The sequence below is a fragment of the Oryzias latipes genome, chromosome 13, assembly GCF_053564925.1.
Source record: "Oryzias latipes strain Hd-rR chromosome 13, Olatipes_Hd-rR_3.1".
Lineage (NCBI taxonomy): Eukaryota > Metazoa > Chordata > Actinopteri > Beloniformes > Adrianichthyidae > Oryzias > Oryzias latipes.
Genome location: NC_136249.1, coordinates 29,144,164 through 29,161,930, shown reverse-complemented (window position 1 = coordinate 29,161,930; position 17,767 = coordinate 29,144,164). Strand labels below are relative to the sequence as shown.

At 43.0% G+C, this 17,767-nt stretch overlaps 1 protein-coding gene across 2 annotated transcripts in view; it reads right to left on the bottom strand.

Moving 5' to 3' along the window:
* gbe1b (glucan (1,4-alpha-), branching enzyme 1b) overlaps positions 1-17,767 on the bottom strand; it is a 127,410-nt gene that overhangs the window by 11,437 nt on the left and 98,206 nt on the right. For both annotated transcript variants that reach the window (XM_078956608.1, XM_023962003.1), the window contains exon 15: positions 9,478-9,595. In XM_078956608.1, coding sequence (XP_078812734.1) covers positions 9,478-9,595 — 118 coding nt within the window. The remainder of the gene's footprint in view (positions 1-9,477; positions 9,596-17,767) is intronic.

Below are 17,767 nucleotides of genomic sequence, written 5' to 3'. Positions count from 1 at the left end.
AGGTCTCCAGTCTGTCGCCGGGCCACAAATCACAGACCCATGCACACTCACATTCACACCTAGGGACAATTTAGAGTAACCAATCAACCTATGTGTTTTAATTCTCCTTTTTTGTTGTTGTGAAAGCTTAATTTGAAATCATAATGACAAAAACCTTCGGCTTTATTTTTCTATGCTTAAAGCAAATAACATTGAATTTGATTTCTTTTGGGTTAAAATTAATAATGAAAATACATTTTAAAGATAAGAAGGTTAAAATGCAGCCTAAAAAAGTTTTTAAACCAAAAATTAAGCAGAGTTTTTTTTGGGCCTCGCACGACCACAACCGGTTTGTACCGCTTTTTCTTGAGTTTGTGTGTGTGTTTTTATGTCTTGATTTCATTCTGTAAACAGGAACAGGTCTTAAGAGGGAGGACAAAACGTCATGGCAACATTGACACGTATGGGGCATCCTGGGTACAGGAGCTATCCGAAAGCCTTTTCAAGCCACTGGGACGCTCTTGAGCCTCCCGGCTTCCTGTAATTATGTGCATATACAGTCTGAGGTGGCACGCATCTTTGGAGAATGGAGGGAGTTTTAATATCATTCAATAACGAGGAAGCTGCAGAACTGACAGATGCATTAAAAAGACAGGGGAACAGAAGTTTGCGTCGGCTTTGAAAGTGAGGCTTGTTAAATAAAACATAGATGGTGCGGGTACCTCTCACAGCCCCCACAGTGGATGAAGCAGATGAAGGGAAGAGGAGGAAAAAGCAGCACTACGCCAGGCTATAGTCTTTCTGTGTCCTATCCACGAAGCAGAACAAAGATACGGCGTTGTATGGAGGAGGGCCCCCACTTGCTCCCATTCTTCCCTCCCCGTCGGCTCCATTTCTTTCCCTCTCCCCCCTACACCATGTTAATCCACACTGGTGCCAAAATGAACAGATGACTGCTTAACTGAACTGCACGCTTTGGCCAAGAGGGACGTGGTTGAAATGCTTGTGTTTAAATTAATAAGAGTTTGGGAGAATTTCTCAAAGTGTAGAATTCCTGTCATTAACTGATGAAACCTAGACTAATGTGATGGAAGATCATAGTCGACACTTTCAAAACCGGGGTGGACAGAATCTTAAATAACCCTGAACTGATGCTCTTACACAGAGCCGCGGATCGGAATTAAAGCACTGTGTCCGGCTCTTAATACAGAATTATATCCTCAACCCATTAAATGCAACACTTACAGTATTGATCTGGAGAGGTTCACGCTGAGTTCAGATAAACACCTCGCAGGTTGCTGTTTCTGCACAAGTACAAAGTGGGAAAAAAGTTCAGGATTGCCTCAAGACATTGATTCTGTTGCAGAAGAAACGCCCGGCTGCAGTCAACTTTACAGGCATCACTGCCCTCCTGTTTTAATTGGGTTAATTGGCAGAAGATCTCCTGTTACACAGACAAACAGGGTCTCTATGGTGACCCTCACTAATTCATCCCTTGACCTTCTTCACACACAGCTTATTGGTTTTCAGCACTCTAATCAAGACAAACTTAACTCTGAAAATGAGGGAACACACAGGGGGAACGTCTTCAAACCACTCTGCTCAAAATGCACATCAGTGTGGGTTTGCTGCATTTCAAGGACGGACCCATTTTCGAGCCTTGAGCGCTTCACATAATGGAGATCCAGCAGTTCCTTCTCCCAGAGATTTTTTTTTTTCTTTTTGCCGCTGCTCCATGACGCTGTGCGAGCTTAAAAGGCGTGCACATGAAAAGGTAAGTTCTGACGCCATGAATAATGCACATTGTTGGCAGGAGAATGTGAACGAGCTGTAGATATCAGATTCACACATGCTCAATAACTCCAGGATAACTGCTGCCTGAGCACACCAAAATGCAGAGAAGCCAAATATGATATTCACAAACAAAGCCTCATACTGCGGAGACCATAAACAATGCTTACCAGATAGACGTATATTGCTTTTCTGGTGACTTTTTTATTTAAAGCTTATCATATTAGAGAGGAAGTGTCTAAATTATGATGCTGTTGGTTGACAGAGAGTCCCGGACGAGGGAGAAGAAGAAAAAGAGAGTGGAATTTTGCCCGAAGAAGCAGCTCTCTTTCATGCCAGCACACTTAAACCTCATTAGAGTGGCTTTAAAAAGATCCTCTCACCACAAACCCCATTTCAGGCTAATTAAACTGATTTGTGAAATCAAACACAGAACATACAAAGGACAAAACATTAATATGCTGAGAACTCTTTCGTAAGATTCTGCACTTGCAAAACATAAAAAAAACGAGAGATTGTTAAAAAAAATTGCAAAATAAAGCAAATGTATACATGTTTGAGGAGCATAGCTAACCGCGAAGAAATCCAAATACAAAGAGCCATATTTTTCTTCCAGCAGCAGCTGCCAACCCAACTGCAAAGGTGTGACAACAAGCCTATCGTAGCAGGCACTCTGATTTGTCTTCACGTAGAGTTTAATCTAGGCAACTGCAGCAAGTTTTTTTAACACTGCTTTTCCCGCCTCAACATTGCTGCAGAGTATTTCCTGAACCCAAGACAGTAAATCCATAATTAATCACAGGACAAGTGGGAACACTGGAATGGGAGGCTAATACATGTCAGGTTTGGCTGCATTTAGGAACGGTGACACGGTCAGATCCGTCTGAGAGGAGACTCTGGGGACATCCGGGGATGATTCAGCCATCGTCTGCTGACTCATGCATGGGCGAACACATCTGTCAAAACTGTAAGAATGTCCAAAAGTTGTTCAATTTAACAGTTTACAATGAATGAATACACGCCACTAAAGCAGAGCGCTCACATTTTCAAAAGTTCGTGATAATTGTGGAGGGTCGGGATTTTTATTCATAAACTTTCAATTATGGGAGATGCTGCACCATAAGAAAATTAAAGAAGAAAACAATTGAGGACTCAGTTCTAAATGATCTTTTTTTTTTAGAATTATAAAAAAAATTAGGTGCTCTATGATTTACACTGCAACTATTTGATACTTTACAAAGATTTAAAACCTTGTTTTTAGACATTCAAGCTAATTTTCGAAGTTTTACGTTGCTTTAACTTCTTTTTGCTCCACGCCTTTCCAAGCTTTTCTCTAAATTTGAGAATTTTTGGTCTCATTAAGAGCTAGGATCCAGAAATAAGGAAATCATTATCAAAATGGTTCCAAATAATTTTGCTCCACACCCTTGAAAATACAAAAAACTTTTGCTTAACACTAGTAAAAAATACAATTTGAAGTCATGCAATCAAACAGTTAGCTTTTTAGCTTACTTTTCCCTTTTTAAATGCTTTTGTGGAACTCCTTGTTTTCTAATTTTTAAAATTTTATCAGAAATTGTCTTGTTGCGTAAAAATGACTAGCAGCATGGACAGATGATTCTCTTTCCTAATGATTTTCCTCTTAAGATCAGCATTGTCCTATTTTTTGGCTTCCTCTTATTGCAGCGTATTTGTAGATGCAACAGGGATGGCAGTGGGATTCTGTTTTTAGAGCCTTTAATACTTTTGAAAAATGCAAAGTTCTGTTGACTTTAAAATGCTGAGGGGACAAGTCTCTTATGCACAGAGAGGTGGTCCAAACCCACCTGTCAGCCCTGTGATTTCCACCCTTTGACTGCTGAGAAATCCTCCAGGAATGCACACATAATGAGCCTTCGGTTTGCAAACCACACGGCTGACGGCTGCTTTCTATTTTGGTGAGCTATGACAGGATCCAGGATCACTGATGTGAGAAGCTTTTATGGGTGAGAGTTATTGATAATGTTATCTGTTATGCCATGCACACGTCCTGCTAAATAGTCCGAAAACTGCTGAAAGCTGCCAGAAACAGGGTATGCCTAATCATGGAACACCCCGAACACATTCAGATCTGATCCACCTTTCAAGACAGGCAAACATCAGCGTTTTCAGGACCCTTCTACTATTATTAAATATTAAAAATATTGATACCCGTGGGGGCAAATAGAATCAGGTTTTACCTCTAAAAATGTTTTATTTGAGTTATGTCCTTTTATATTTATGGGGCTAAAAAATAAAGCCAACAGCTTTTTGTTCTAAAAAAAGTTCTTTAGCAGAAAAAACAGACACAATATTAATTTTTAAAACACAAAGTTTTTCAAAACCAATTTTATCAACCTGGCTGTTTAACCTAACATAAGACTCTGCTCTAACGTTTTATTTTTAAACAGTTTGTTTTTATTCATTTTGACAGCTTTTATCATGTTTAAACTTTAACATACAGTGCTTGTTACATTTCGAGCTGGGTTTAAAGTGCTTTTATAAATAAAGATGACTTGATTGGACTTGGAAGTATTGATTTAGTGTCTTCATAAAATAGAGAAACAAAAATGTAATGGGAAAAAACAGACTTAAAGCAGGGGTGTCAAACTCATTTTGGTTTGGGGGCCACATCCAACCCGTCTGATCTGAGGTGGATATATTGGTTTGGTTTTGCGCTCTCCTTCTCTCTCTCTCAGATGTCATGATTTCATTTGACATCATACAATGACATGATTTAAAGTCAGAAGGCTTCCAAGAAAACTCTTGTATACCTGTGCTTTCAGGCTTCTATCTGTTCTGAACAAGCACGTGAAAAAAGCTGGACGAGAGCACAAAAATCTCTACCGCAGCCACAAACGTTCCTACCCAGACAAAGAACGGAGAGGCAATACAGAGTCTGGTCTACATAAACACCCACTTTAAGTCACCGTATCAAACATCAACAATGTCTGTCAACACAGATTTCATAAAGGTGAACCCTAAGGTGTCCGTTCAAAAGACTGAAAGAGTGAAAAATCGGTCTCCAAAAAAGACCGATGCCAATGCTCCAACCAAGGTCAAAAACGGAGAGGTCCAAAAGAAGAAAAATGTCTTCAATAACGCCAATAAAGTAGTGTATAGTTTCATGTCAACGTCTGAGGACAGGGACTTGCTCAGGACAGCCCCAGAGAGGAGCAATCACTACACCAAAAACAACACTAAATATGTGGAGTATTGGACCAAAAAAGAGGTATATCAGCCTCAGAAGAAAATTGAAACAGAAAGTGACCTCCAAAAACAGATCGAGACATTGAAAGAAAAACTGCAGAGGAAGGAAATGTTTCTTGATCTGGAAGAACAAACGAGAAGTTTGGCTCAGAGAGATTTGGACCTGTACATCCCAGTATTGGCAGAGATGGAAAAAGAGTTCCAGGTGGAGCATGAACGTGGGCAGGTTTTGGATAAGGAAATCGCCAAACATATACAGGTCATTGGTGATTTCCAGAGTCATGAGGTTGTATTTACCAAAGAAGTTCAACCTACTCCATCCAAACTCAAGAAAGGACATAAAATTCTGTGTTTGAATGAGCTCAATGACTTTGGGGAAGTTGAAGATTTAAAGAATCTAAAATCACAACTTGATGAGTTGGTGATATCCAATCTGGACCTGAAAACCAAGTTGAAGCTGCAGGAAAAGGAAACAAAAAGGCTTCAAGAGCAAGTTACTGAGCTCACCAAACAACTGGATGGTTTCAGCTTAGGCTGAGTTCTCCTGCTAAAGAACTCAACAGCAGAAACTCAGAGAAGTTGAAGGAGGTGGGAGGTCATTCAGACGTACATAGTTGGGTTGCCATGGTTACAGGGGATTAGCATTGAAAATGACAGAAGGTCATTGGGTTGTCATGGTTACAACCCAACTAATGGTGAGGGTTTTAGACTATTAGCGCTGCAAAGAAAGGTGTGTACTTTGAAAAGACTGCACATCAGGCCTGCTTTTTTCCTTTTTTAGTTTTACCCCCACAATTGTAAAAAAAAGTGTCTTTGTGGGTTTGAAAAAAACAGGGCGGCACGTTGGTTTGCTGGGTCGACTTTGTGTCCTGACAGACCCGTGTTTGTGTGGGTTTTCTCCGAGGGCTTCGGTTTCCCCCCACCTATCCAAATTCACTTGTATATATGGTGTGGATCTTTCAAACTCCTTAAAGCATTATCTGACCTGACATTTAGCTTTGGATTCACTGAATCACTTGTCAGGTACATATACATGTCACCACACTAAACACTGGGTTAGATTAAGGATTTCATAAGCGAAGTACACCGAGACTTCTGCTGTGAATATATAATTGGCGCTTAAAAAAACAGGGCGGCACGTTGGTTTGTTGGGTCAACCTTACTACCTGACAGACCCGTGTTTGTGTGGGTTTTCTCCGAGGGCTTCGGTTCCTCCCACTTGTCCAAATTCACTTGTGTTGACAAACTAAATTTATCTACAGAGAAAAAAAATTAGTCACCCAAAATTATTGGTAGCTAATTAAAAGAGGTTGAGCAGGCCTGTGGGTTTCCTCCGAGAACTTCGGTGTTCCCACAAAAATTATTAGTAATTGGCAAACAAACAAATTTTTCCCCTCCCTGAATTGCCACCTTATTGTGGTGGAGGGGTTTGAGTGCCTGAATTTACCCCAGGAGCCCGGTTGTTGGGAACATTTGTCCCACCCTTGTTAGGGTCAAATGCCCCATCATGACAGTGTCGCTCCTGGGAGACTTCAGGCAGGACTAAGGGCGATTCAAGAGATCCTCAGAAAAACAGAAAGAGAAAAGATCCAGTTTCCATGTCCTAAACAAAAGTCACCACCAACTCAACAGCTTCCTTTCATGTTTGGTCAAAAAATAAAGAGACTGATAATGGTATGCCTGCTTTAGCAGGTTAGGGTTCGATTCCCTACGGTGCTCTGCAAAATAGTTGGACTTTTATACATGAAAAGATGAGCATTGCAACCATAAAGCTGGAGAAGAAAAGACCAGACATTTATTCATTTGTCAGAGATTAGTAATTTTTTTAGAATGGTCTTTTCTTCTCCAGGTTTATGGTTGCAATAAAGCTGTCTGAATTTTTTGGAAACACCTGCCTTCTTCCTGACCTTTGATGGGGCGTTATCAGACTGACATCATGTGACCAGTTCACTCCAACATTGTCCAGCGCAGTAACTAGAGAGCTGACTATGTCATCAGCCATTGTTGTGTCCAACAAGTCAAGAAACTCCGCTCTTTAACACCTCTAATAAATATGCACAGTTACAGTATATGTGATTTTGGTGCTTTTATTAATAGTGACTGAAAATGTAATAAATGACTGGATTCCTTCAGTTGGTACCCTCAAAGATCTTGGTTCTGCAATCGTGATCCTTGACAGACTCATGTTGGCAAAGGTCGACTGCTTTTGGGGCACAAGACTTCTGCAACCTTCAGCATTTTTCCACAAGTTCACCATCTGAAAATGGATTGGATGTTTGCTCCAACTTGTTTGCAATAAGGTAGCTGTCACTGCTCCATCACTAACGTCACGGCTGCAGTAAATGCAGACTGTTATTCTTCAGTGCAGCTAATATTTGGTAAATCTTCTCTTTACTTAACTGCAAATGGTGAAACTTTTCTTTATGGCGAGTCTCATAGTGGTGCTGAATGTTAAATTCTTTGAGCACTGTGATTTGTTGATGACATATCAAGCATGCAGGTTTTGCATTCAGCTCTGTGAACAAATACATCTTTCCTGGAAAGCTCAGCACTCCAACCTCTTTTTCTTTTTGACAACATTTTGGTCATTAGGGTGTCACTAATTCTTATAGCAGCATAACAGCGGTGGGGCTCGCGCGGAACCAAACTACATCTTACCCAGACACAGAGCTTTTAGGTTTCGCTTTTGGCACATGCACAGATGTGCTGCTTCACCTGTTCTGCTTTCCTTTTGCTCCCCCTAGTGGCAGATTTGCACATTTTGGTTGCTACTTAAAAAATCATAACTCGACCACAGAATTGGACTAGAAGCATTCTTTTTTTTTTTTTTTTAAACATCTTTAGAATTTTTAATCTTCGTGGGTGGGCCGGATTAAACCATCTGGCGGGCCGTATCCGGCCCGTGGGCCGTATGTTTGACACCCCTGACTTAAAGTCTTTAGTCACCACTGACCTTACAGGTGGATATGGGCCGTCTAGGGGCGAAAAATGGGCGACAGGTCGTGGCGAACATTTAAACATTTAAGTGTAAATTAATTGAAATGTAGGTACGTCGTACAAATTCTTAATTTTTTCCTCCCCTCAAATCCCGCATCCACAGCCTATTAGTGCTATTCAAGTGATACGTGCGGCCTTATGTGCAGGCTGGCAATTAGAAAGCCTTGCAACTAGAATTGCACCTGTGTGCAAATGAAGCTCTGTTCACACCGCCCTCTGCAAGCAGCCATTTTTCAATGAAAGGTCTATGTAAATGATGTTTCGGGCTTCCGCTTTTAAAACTCTGGTGTTAACACATAGCTATGCAAGTTTCTACAACCATTTTTGGGCTCTACGTACAAAACCTGCGGCCATTGAACAGGTGTTAAAAGTCAAACTTTGACCTACCAGGGACTTTGAATTGCTAGTGACGTATGGATGGCGTCCTGTATAATTCATGGAAGTGCCAACCGTTTGAAATTTGATCATAAAGGAGAAACTAGTAACTGCGGTTTGTGCCCGGTCGCAACTATATGACACCAAGTCTCTCACATGTCGGAATAGAGATGTGAAAGAAAAAACCTGGAGCAATTTTTGTGAGATTTGCACTGCTTTTTGCATCAAGCCTGTTCGAACTTTAGGTGGCGGACATGTGCTGTTAGTAAACAGTAGAAAAAGTAAAAGAAGAAGCACATCCCTGCTTGTCCAGTGTGAAGACCAAATGCACATTCAAGAATGTGCAAGAATAAGTGTGCGCCTGGTGTCTCTGTAGAATTATATTGGCCTTACAAATACTTCACAATATAACACACGCAAGTGTACGTTCCATTTTTATAACATCCTTTAAGGAGACTGCATGACGCACACGGGAACTGCAAGACAAACCTGCACTCTTTTTTTAAAAGATGCAGGACCTCCTGCCTACGACCTGCTATGGAACTGGACAAACCAAAAATCTGCAGCACCCGTACGGGTCAACCTCCCGTATGGGTGCATGTGACTAAGGCATAAATAAAGGTAGAAAGTGCTGTATAAGTGTACGTGATATGCCAATTATCTACATTAGCAAATAAAGAAAAAAATGTTTAAGAATTAAAATGAATGCAAATTACTGACAAATAAAGTGTAATCTATTTGCATTGTTACTAAAGCCTACTCCTCCCTGCCATCCACTGCCATGGCTCTTCCATTTGCCCACCTGTGTGCACTGTGCTGTTGAACAACAGTGTCCGACACTTAGTCACTTAGTATGCATCATGACATTTTTGAGTGTGCTTAATTTGGCCACTTCGTCTGTGCTTATATGCAACGACCGCCAAAACATGTTCAAATTAGCATGCAGATTGGGTTGGTGATCCAGCATGGGTGATGGGGAAAGTGGAACAGACTCAACAACAGCAAGCTCGCTTCGATAATTGCAGGGGGCTTCAAAGCTGGGCTTTAGTGCCATTAAAAAAAACATGACCTTTAATGAGTCAAAAATGTCATATTGGAAATATTTACCAGCATGGAGTTGGAGCGGCCGTTGAAGGGATGAGGTTCTGTGAAGAAGTCCGTGCTGTGGTCGAGGCGTCCGTGTCCTCCATACTGAACCTCGTCTGAATCCAGCTTGATTTTGTATCTGGCAAAGGCTGTGGTTAAGGCGCCGCAGAGGCGGGAAGCCAGCTTATGAGATTGAAGACCAAAGAGGGCAGAATTGAGAAGGCTTTATCATCAGCGCAGGCTTGCTTTAGTGGCGCACAGGTGGGGTAAACTCCTTAAAATCCTCACATCCATCAGCATTCATCTCAAAGTGCTGCTTAGTGACAAAATCGAGTTTGGGGAAAGAGTCCATAAAGCTCAAGTTTAAAACACAATTCACAGGGGATTTAGCCTAATATTAATTAATAAGAAACACAACATTGATCAGACATGGTTTAAAAAAAATACCCAGATGTATTTCAACAAAGGATTATGGAAGTTGGCCTTAAAAGAAAAGATCCTCATGACAAGTGTGTCCTTTTTTGTAGCGAAATATATAAAGAAATTTAGTGTAATGTATTTCTATTCCTCAATTAATATTCCAACTTTTAGGACAGGCATGTCCAAAATCTGGCCTATGGGCCAAATGCGGCATGTGTTAAAATTTCCATCGGTCTGCAGGCCCCTGTCATAAAATCAAGATAATGTGGTCACCAGGGGCCTCATTTATAAAACTTTGCGTAGGATTTGCGTCAGAAGTGGCGTACGGATGAAACATAGGACGTGCGTACGCACAGAAATATTCGGATTTATAAAACCGTGCGCACGCACATCCTACGCATCTTTCCCTTAATAAATCACAACCGATTCTAAATGCAGCGCAGCTTTTGCGGCCTCATGACACGCCCATAGTTGCCCATAAATGGTTTGTGAAACGCCCACAAATGAATATTCATTGATTGCGAAACCATGGCAAACACAGAGAGGAAATCAAAAAAACGTAACTTTACTCAATGTGAAGTAGAAGTTATCGTTGGCGAGGTGGAAAAGAGGAGAAAAGTGTTGTTTGGAGGGCACAGTGTGGGCATTACTAATGCCAAAAAGCCACGTGAGCGGCAAACGGTGGCAAACGCCGGAAATGCTGTAGCCTGGAGGCTACAGCGCTCCATCGGGGGGGAACCGGAGCGCCAGATGCATGCACCGGGTGACACGCGTGGTTCCTCCGAGTGCTCCTCTGTAACGCCGGGCCCAAAAGCCCGCAGAGGTCCAAGAGGACGGCTCGAGGAAGTTGGAACCGGCTCATAAGCCACTCGTCCTCGTTTGCCAGCAAGTCTTCTTGCTGTCTAAAGATGCGTTCACTCCGAATTCTTCCATTTGCCACATCTTCAAAGAGCGCAAGATCAGCCATTGTGCGTCATTACGCATTGTGATGGGGCATTTTATTTCCATCCATTTAATTACATCTGACAAGCTACAGATGTCTGTAATAATCGACGTGGAAATGGGAAATTGTTCAGCGCAAATGTTATTTCTTGTTGCTTTCTGAATGGTTGATACATACGCCATACATTGTTTTATCAAAAATAAAACAAACTTAAGGCATATGCATGAATACCATAATTCCATAGCTTATGAAGAAATGTTTTACTATCTAAACAACTTTCCCCAGTGGACAATTAATATGTCTGTCCGTCCGTCCACACGCCCGCACCTATATCTGCTCCGCCAGACGGACACATTGACGAGAATATCAGTTTTTTACATTATTTCGTTCTGTTAACTTTATTATTTATGAGGATGAATTGCACTACATGTCAATATTGTAGAACATATTTCACTTTTCTTTTTCCAAATATGTGTTCTTTTGAATTTCTGTTGTAATTTTTGTTTGATTTTTTTTGTTTGTTTCACTGCTGATCGATCAAACGGGTGTTTGTGTAGGCTGTTAATTGTAAGACTTGCTTTGTGAAGTCTTCATGTTATTTCTGAGAGGCAGTATTGTCATTTTCACTTTTACGTGTTTCTTCCATCTGCCGACGGTGTCGCTGTTTCTCATTTCACCCGTTTTTGTGCGTACGCCTGGGTCAGAGCTTGCGTGGAGGACCGCACATTTTCCCGTCAAGTTTGCTTTTTATAAATCTCAACTATTGCGTAGAGAGTGGCGTACGCCTTCTTTTGTGCGTACGCAACGTTTATAAATGAGGCCCCAGCTCTTTCTAAAAAGGTGCATGATTTCTTAATTGTGATAGGCTATATTAGGTAGGACGCCATATTACCCATGGTAACACTATTGCATGGCCCTAATGTGACACTTTCTAGCTCATTTCTAAAATGTTGGCTGTAAAAAAAAAAAAAAAAAGTTGGAGGCCAGCACTTTGTGGAAATCAGAGTATTTCTTTTTTTTTTTTTTTTTTTTAACTTGTCCTGTCCAACAGCTAGGCAGACAGATGAGAGCTGAGGGCCTCTTGGGTTGGACATATTTTACTTTAACAAGAGGGGTTATTAATCTTCAGACAAACCAAAGGTATGTCTGAATAAACCCCTTTTGTAATTGAGGCCAAACTTTATTAATTTCAAACATGTCTGAAAATCTTTGGTGTTGGACCGGACGGAAAAGGAAAGAGGGGAAGAAGAGAGAGGGACGTTAGAGAGAGGGGGGGTAGGGGGTGATAATAGGAGGGGAAGGGGGATAAGACCATGAAGCAGCATAAAGCAACAAGTTTACTGGTTGTTAATCATTATGGTAAGGTTCAAATGTAAAAAAAAAACAAAAAAAAAGGGCGGAGCCTGTCCACACACACACTCAAATGTTATAAACACACCTGTTAGTTGCAAAAATGTCCACCTGTCGACATGTACACAAAACAGATAGTGTTCACACGCATACTTATGCCTTAAAACCAACTAGTGTGAAATATTTCAGTCATTCAGTCTGTTGAGCTGACACCTGTGCTCAGGTGAGTGTTTATGTTCTTCTAAAATGGATGGTGGAACGTGAAAAGAAGGAGGGAGAGTGCCCAGCCATCCCCACCCCAAGACCCCCACCGCACCAGCAGCGGCAACCGGATTCCCCCCAACACCACACGGGAACCGGCAGGGAACAACCGCCGCCCGGGCGACCAAGCCCGCCATCCAGGCCAGGGCCAGCAGGGCCGCCGCAAGGCCCCCAGAGCCAGAGAGCAGGGAGGCACGGAGGGAAAGAGGGCGCCGCCCCAGCCCAACCAGGAGAGCAGCCCCCCCGCCGCGCCGGGAGAACCCAACGCAGGGCCCCACCGGAGAAGGACGCCCACAGCCCCAGACGAGCACCCCACCACCACCCAGGAGTTCCGGGCATCCCCCCGCCCCAACCCCAGGTACGGGCCAGGACCCCCCAAGGGAGACCCACTCCGCACTCCAGGCAGCCATCCGCCCGGCCAACGGTTGGTCCAGGGAGGAGCGAGGCAGGGGCCCGCCGCCCCCGCCCAGGAGGGGGGAACCCCGGGGAAAAAAGAGGGCCCACAAGGGGTGTTGTAAATATGGCCCGACCAGGCTCGGCCACAGTTGGAAATTTGGCGGGGCCCAGCACTCAGGAGCAAGGACCAGAACCCACCCCCCAGGGACACGAACACCCCCGGCTCAGATGTAATGTGAACCCCCCCACCGCGCGGAGAGAGCACCGCCGGGCCCAGGAAGCCAGCACCCCGGGGACACAGCCGCCGTTGCAAAGGGGCCCGTACCCCCCACCAGGGAAGAGGCAGGGGACAGATGGTCCTAGGTCCCACCTTCCTTGCAAAATGTGTGTGCGTGTATGTGTGTTTGAGAGAGTGTGTGTGTGCATGTGTGTGTGTTTATGTTGGGATGTATATATTGAGGGGGGAGGGGTGTGTGTACTAAGGGGGGTGCGGTTAAAATTGGCGGGTAGGGCACTAAGGGGACGTCTCCTGATTACTCACAGTGACGTCCCCTCACCCTCCCCACCAAGGGGCCCTAAATGTCTAAGGTGCGGTTAAAATTGGCGGGTAGGGTGCTAGGAGGACATCCGCTGCTTGCTGGCAGTGATGTCCAAGCACCCCCCCTACCAAGGGCCCTACATGTCTAAGGTGCAAATAAAACCGAAAGAGGGGGGGCCCACTCCATACGGCAACCACAGGAGGGGGGTCACTGCCTAGTAAACCCCCCCCCCCAAGGCTCATCGCAGGCTAAGCCCCCCACCCCCTCACCCTATTATGAGGTTATATGAGGAAGGGGGTAAGTTGGGGACAGATGATAGACTGTCCCCCGGTGGTCAAACAGCCGTCCCCCGCCCCCCCCCCCCCCCCAGCAAGGGGGCCAGGCCCACCCAACCCCGGGGCCCCACCCCCGGAGGCGCAGACACCCCAGGCCCAGCACCACCACCCCCACACAGAGAGAGGGGAGCCAGAAAGCGCCGGCCCCCCCCGGAGCAAGCCCAGGCCCCCACCCCCAAACGCCGGCCCTAGAAGAGCTCTGGTCAGGCCTCGACGGGACTGAGGCAGCCAACCGGCCGGGGAAACCGCCGATGGCCTCAGCGGAGACCCCGACCCGTCAACCCCCCCTGCCCCGTACCAATAGTGAGTATTTCTTCCTGTAAAATACAAACCATGTGTGCCAAATATTCAGAGAAACTGACTGTTTTTCAGGACTTCAATATCAAAAGATAGATGAGACATGCTAACTACATCAAGGAGACTGGGAAAGAATGGTTGGTGCATTGTCTTTAAATATGAAATTCACTGTAATTTTGGTAAAAATGTATCAAGCTGTTTTTCTGATCCACATGAAGAAATTAAAGTGTTCCGTTGCAATGACACTTCCATTTGATAGTTCATTGGCATTTAAAGACTTAAGGTTCCAAAGACTGCAAGATGAATGGTAGCCCCTTAAACCCCCCCACCCCCACCACCATTCTCTTTGCAAAAAGTTTGAACACCCCTGTTTTAGGACTTCCAAATGTCTGCTTTCTGTTATATATATGCACGTAGGTAGATTTAAACAACTTGAAAGCAACCCCGGGCCTAAACGCATTACAAGACTAAGCATATGGTCTGTTTTTTATTGCATGTAGGGATTTGACTTTTTTGTGCACACTTGAACAAAAGATTAATTTAACCTGAATTCAAAGTTACAAAGCAATTAAGCACTTTAGACAAGGATAAGCCACAGAGAGACAAACAGTCAAAGCAAAAATGTAAAGGCTTTTGATCCTGAATAGAAAAGCTGTATGCATGGAAGACGAGTAGGGGTAATCCCCCCATGCTGTCACTGCTCCTTGATTTTTTTTCCTCTTATGGTCTTTTCCTCTTTGCCTCTGAATGAGGATTTTCTATAGACTGCAGAACTGACTGATGCCATATTCTATAATAAGGCTCTCATGAAACCTGTATTCTCAAAAAGGAACAGAGATAAAAAGACACAGCTTGAAATATGGAAATGGTGTCATACAGTGTCGATAGGGCTCCGAGCTACAACCACCTTTTTCTGAACGCTGGCGACAATATCGATTAAACGAACACAATCTCCTTCAGCAAGGGAAAAATATATAGGACACTGTCAAAAATGACATCCAAATTGTTAAAAGCAAAGTCTACAGAAACAATCTCCAAAGGACACTCTTGTTTGTTTATTATATGCTATAAATACAAATATTAATTTAAGATATTTTTAAAGTCATATTTAAAATTCAAAGAAGAGATTGAGAATATGTACCAGTCGTCTAGTTTCCTGGTCCATAAAGGACCACTGTACATGTTTTTTTCTTCACTACGTAAGGTGAAACAGACCTGTAATTTATGTTACCTTTTTCTATACATTTTAAAACATTGCAGAGCTTCTTGCGCTGTCATGTTGGTGCATCTGTTAGTATCGGCCTCGGTTTGGTCCCAACCGATGCCGATTTCCTACCAACCGATGCGGCTGATGCAACATTTGTGGTAGTTTTGCATTGTCTGGATTGAGCTGCAGTCATATGTACTCGTTTAAGCTGGTAATTTTTAAAATTTCTACAGCATGAGGAAGTGCATTAATGCCAACTTTGAAAACAGTAGTTGAAGTGCAAATTTTTGTTTGGTCTATGAAGAGTCGAGCGGTAACAAAGAGCAGGAAAAGGCAGCTGACATGCATTCTTTAATTGGCTGGCTGAATAATCATCCTATATCCCCAGGTGACATCGTGGAGTTTGAGCGTTATTCTGCAACACCAGTCTCATTTCACCCCAGAGCGGGAAAAATTCAGCTTTTTCTGTGTGCATGTCTGCTTTGATTGTGATGATTAAAAAGAAGCTCTTCCCTTCATGTGCATTGTTTTTGCTGAGAAGGAAAATCCTTTTTCTTTTTTCCGCGCACGGATCTAATTCTGAAATTGCCACTAGAGTGATTTATTGACAGAACAAACTTATTTTGCGATCAAGATTTTCCCCATAAGGAAGATAAAGAAGACGTTTCAAAAGTAGCTCGATGCTTGAAGGCAGAGGTTTTGGTTATTATGTTTAAATTCAGTTTTTGAGAACTGTACAATTACTTTTTTATATTGTTTAAGTTTAGTAAAAAAATGCAGGAAAGATATCAGCAACTTGTCTTTCCTGATTTTGCAACACTTCAATGGGCAACAACATGAAACCTGTGCTCCGTATCGCCCCAGGCTCTCTTGTATGCCACATCTCTGACCTATTGAGGAATGGACTCCACAAGACCTCTGAAGGCCTCCTGTGGAATCAAGCGTCAAGTCTGTTGAAGCTCATCCTTTAAGCTGTGTATGCTTTAAGGTGGAAGTCTCTGTGGAAACTTATGGTAGATGTTTTTATCAGCCACGAGATGCTGGACCAGACTGAGATTTGGGGGATTCGGAGGCCAAACAACAACTCAAACTGTGTCTCAAAAGGTTTTTACAGTATTTTCAACTCCAAGGTAGTGCATAGTTTGCAATTAAGATTAAGAGGAACTTCTAAGCCAGAGCCAAGACTTGAGGTTTCCCAGCAGAATACTGACCAGACCATCACACTGCCTGCTGTTTTGTTCTTTTCACAGAGGATCTCACTTCAAATCTTATCTGCAGGTAACCACTGCACAGCTTCCCAGAAGTCTATGTGATGCAAAAAAAAAAAAAAAGATAAACCCAGTGAGAGGCCTTTCAGCAGAGTACACAAGCTACTGTGGGCTTTGAGAGCCTGCACAGCACCATTTTCAGCAAGCAGTGATGCTCTGTGTTCTGACATCTAACTGTCATTTCTTCTACAGACAGCATTAAGGTTTGCAGCAATCCAGTCTGTGCCACAGAAGCTCTTCTGTGGGATTAGACCGCACAGGCCGATGACTGCTCTCAACACGCATCAGGGAGCCTCGGTGCTGGTGACCCTGTCACCGGCTCACTGGCCATTTTATCCTTGGTAGGAACTGACCACTGCAAAAGGCAAGATCCCGGGAGACCTTCCTTTTCAGAGAGCTCTGATCTTCTCTTCCAGCCATTACAGTTTGGCCCATGTCAAAGTCACTCAGATCTTTCCCCCTAGCACATTCTTTCTGCTTTCAACAAATCAAATTCAAAAACTGACTGCAAGACATATCCCCATGACAGGTGCCACTGTAATGAGACACTCATATTATTCACCTCACCTGTCAGTGGTTTTTATTTGGTGTCTGATTTGTGCCCGTATGTGTGTGTGTGTGTGTCTTTGCCACAGACAGTGCTGGCAATGAGGCACAGATACAGTAATTCCCCAATAAAGTATTCTGCAAGGATGTGAGAAGCAGCACAAATTAGTAGTTGGATGCTCTGAGCCATTACATCTTTGTTAGCGGCTACAGATGGATGCATCAACAGCTTGCAGTGCTACCGCAAAGGATCAGGATCAATAAGGTCTTTGTGAATAATAAAGGAGAAGTTTTAAGAATAGTCGATTTTGCTCAATTTCAAGATAGAAATGCCTGAAATTTGATTTTTGAAATCACTGATGACCTAAACTGTTACCCTGACCCCAGCTGCAAACTTAGACACTTTTAGTTTCTCACTAAGCGTCTTTATTTTTCATGTTTTATAAAAGAAATTAAATTCTGCATTGGGTAAACATGGAGTAGAAATAAAGAAATCTTAAAAATGCTATAGAGACAGTATGACTAATAAAGCCTTTTCCAACTTTCTTTTAAGTTTTCACTCCTGCAGATCTCAACTGGCCTTCGCGTTCTCAGTATTTGCTCAATAAAAAAGACTACATCCTATTTAAAAACAGTTTGTGGAAAGAAACAAATGCACTCCAAGAGTTTTCATTGAAGTTTAAAGGGCAGTAAATTATCGTAAATCCACTTCCCTGAATACATTGATGATTACACATCAGTGTAATCAT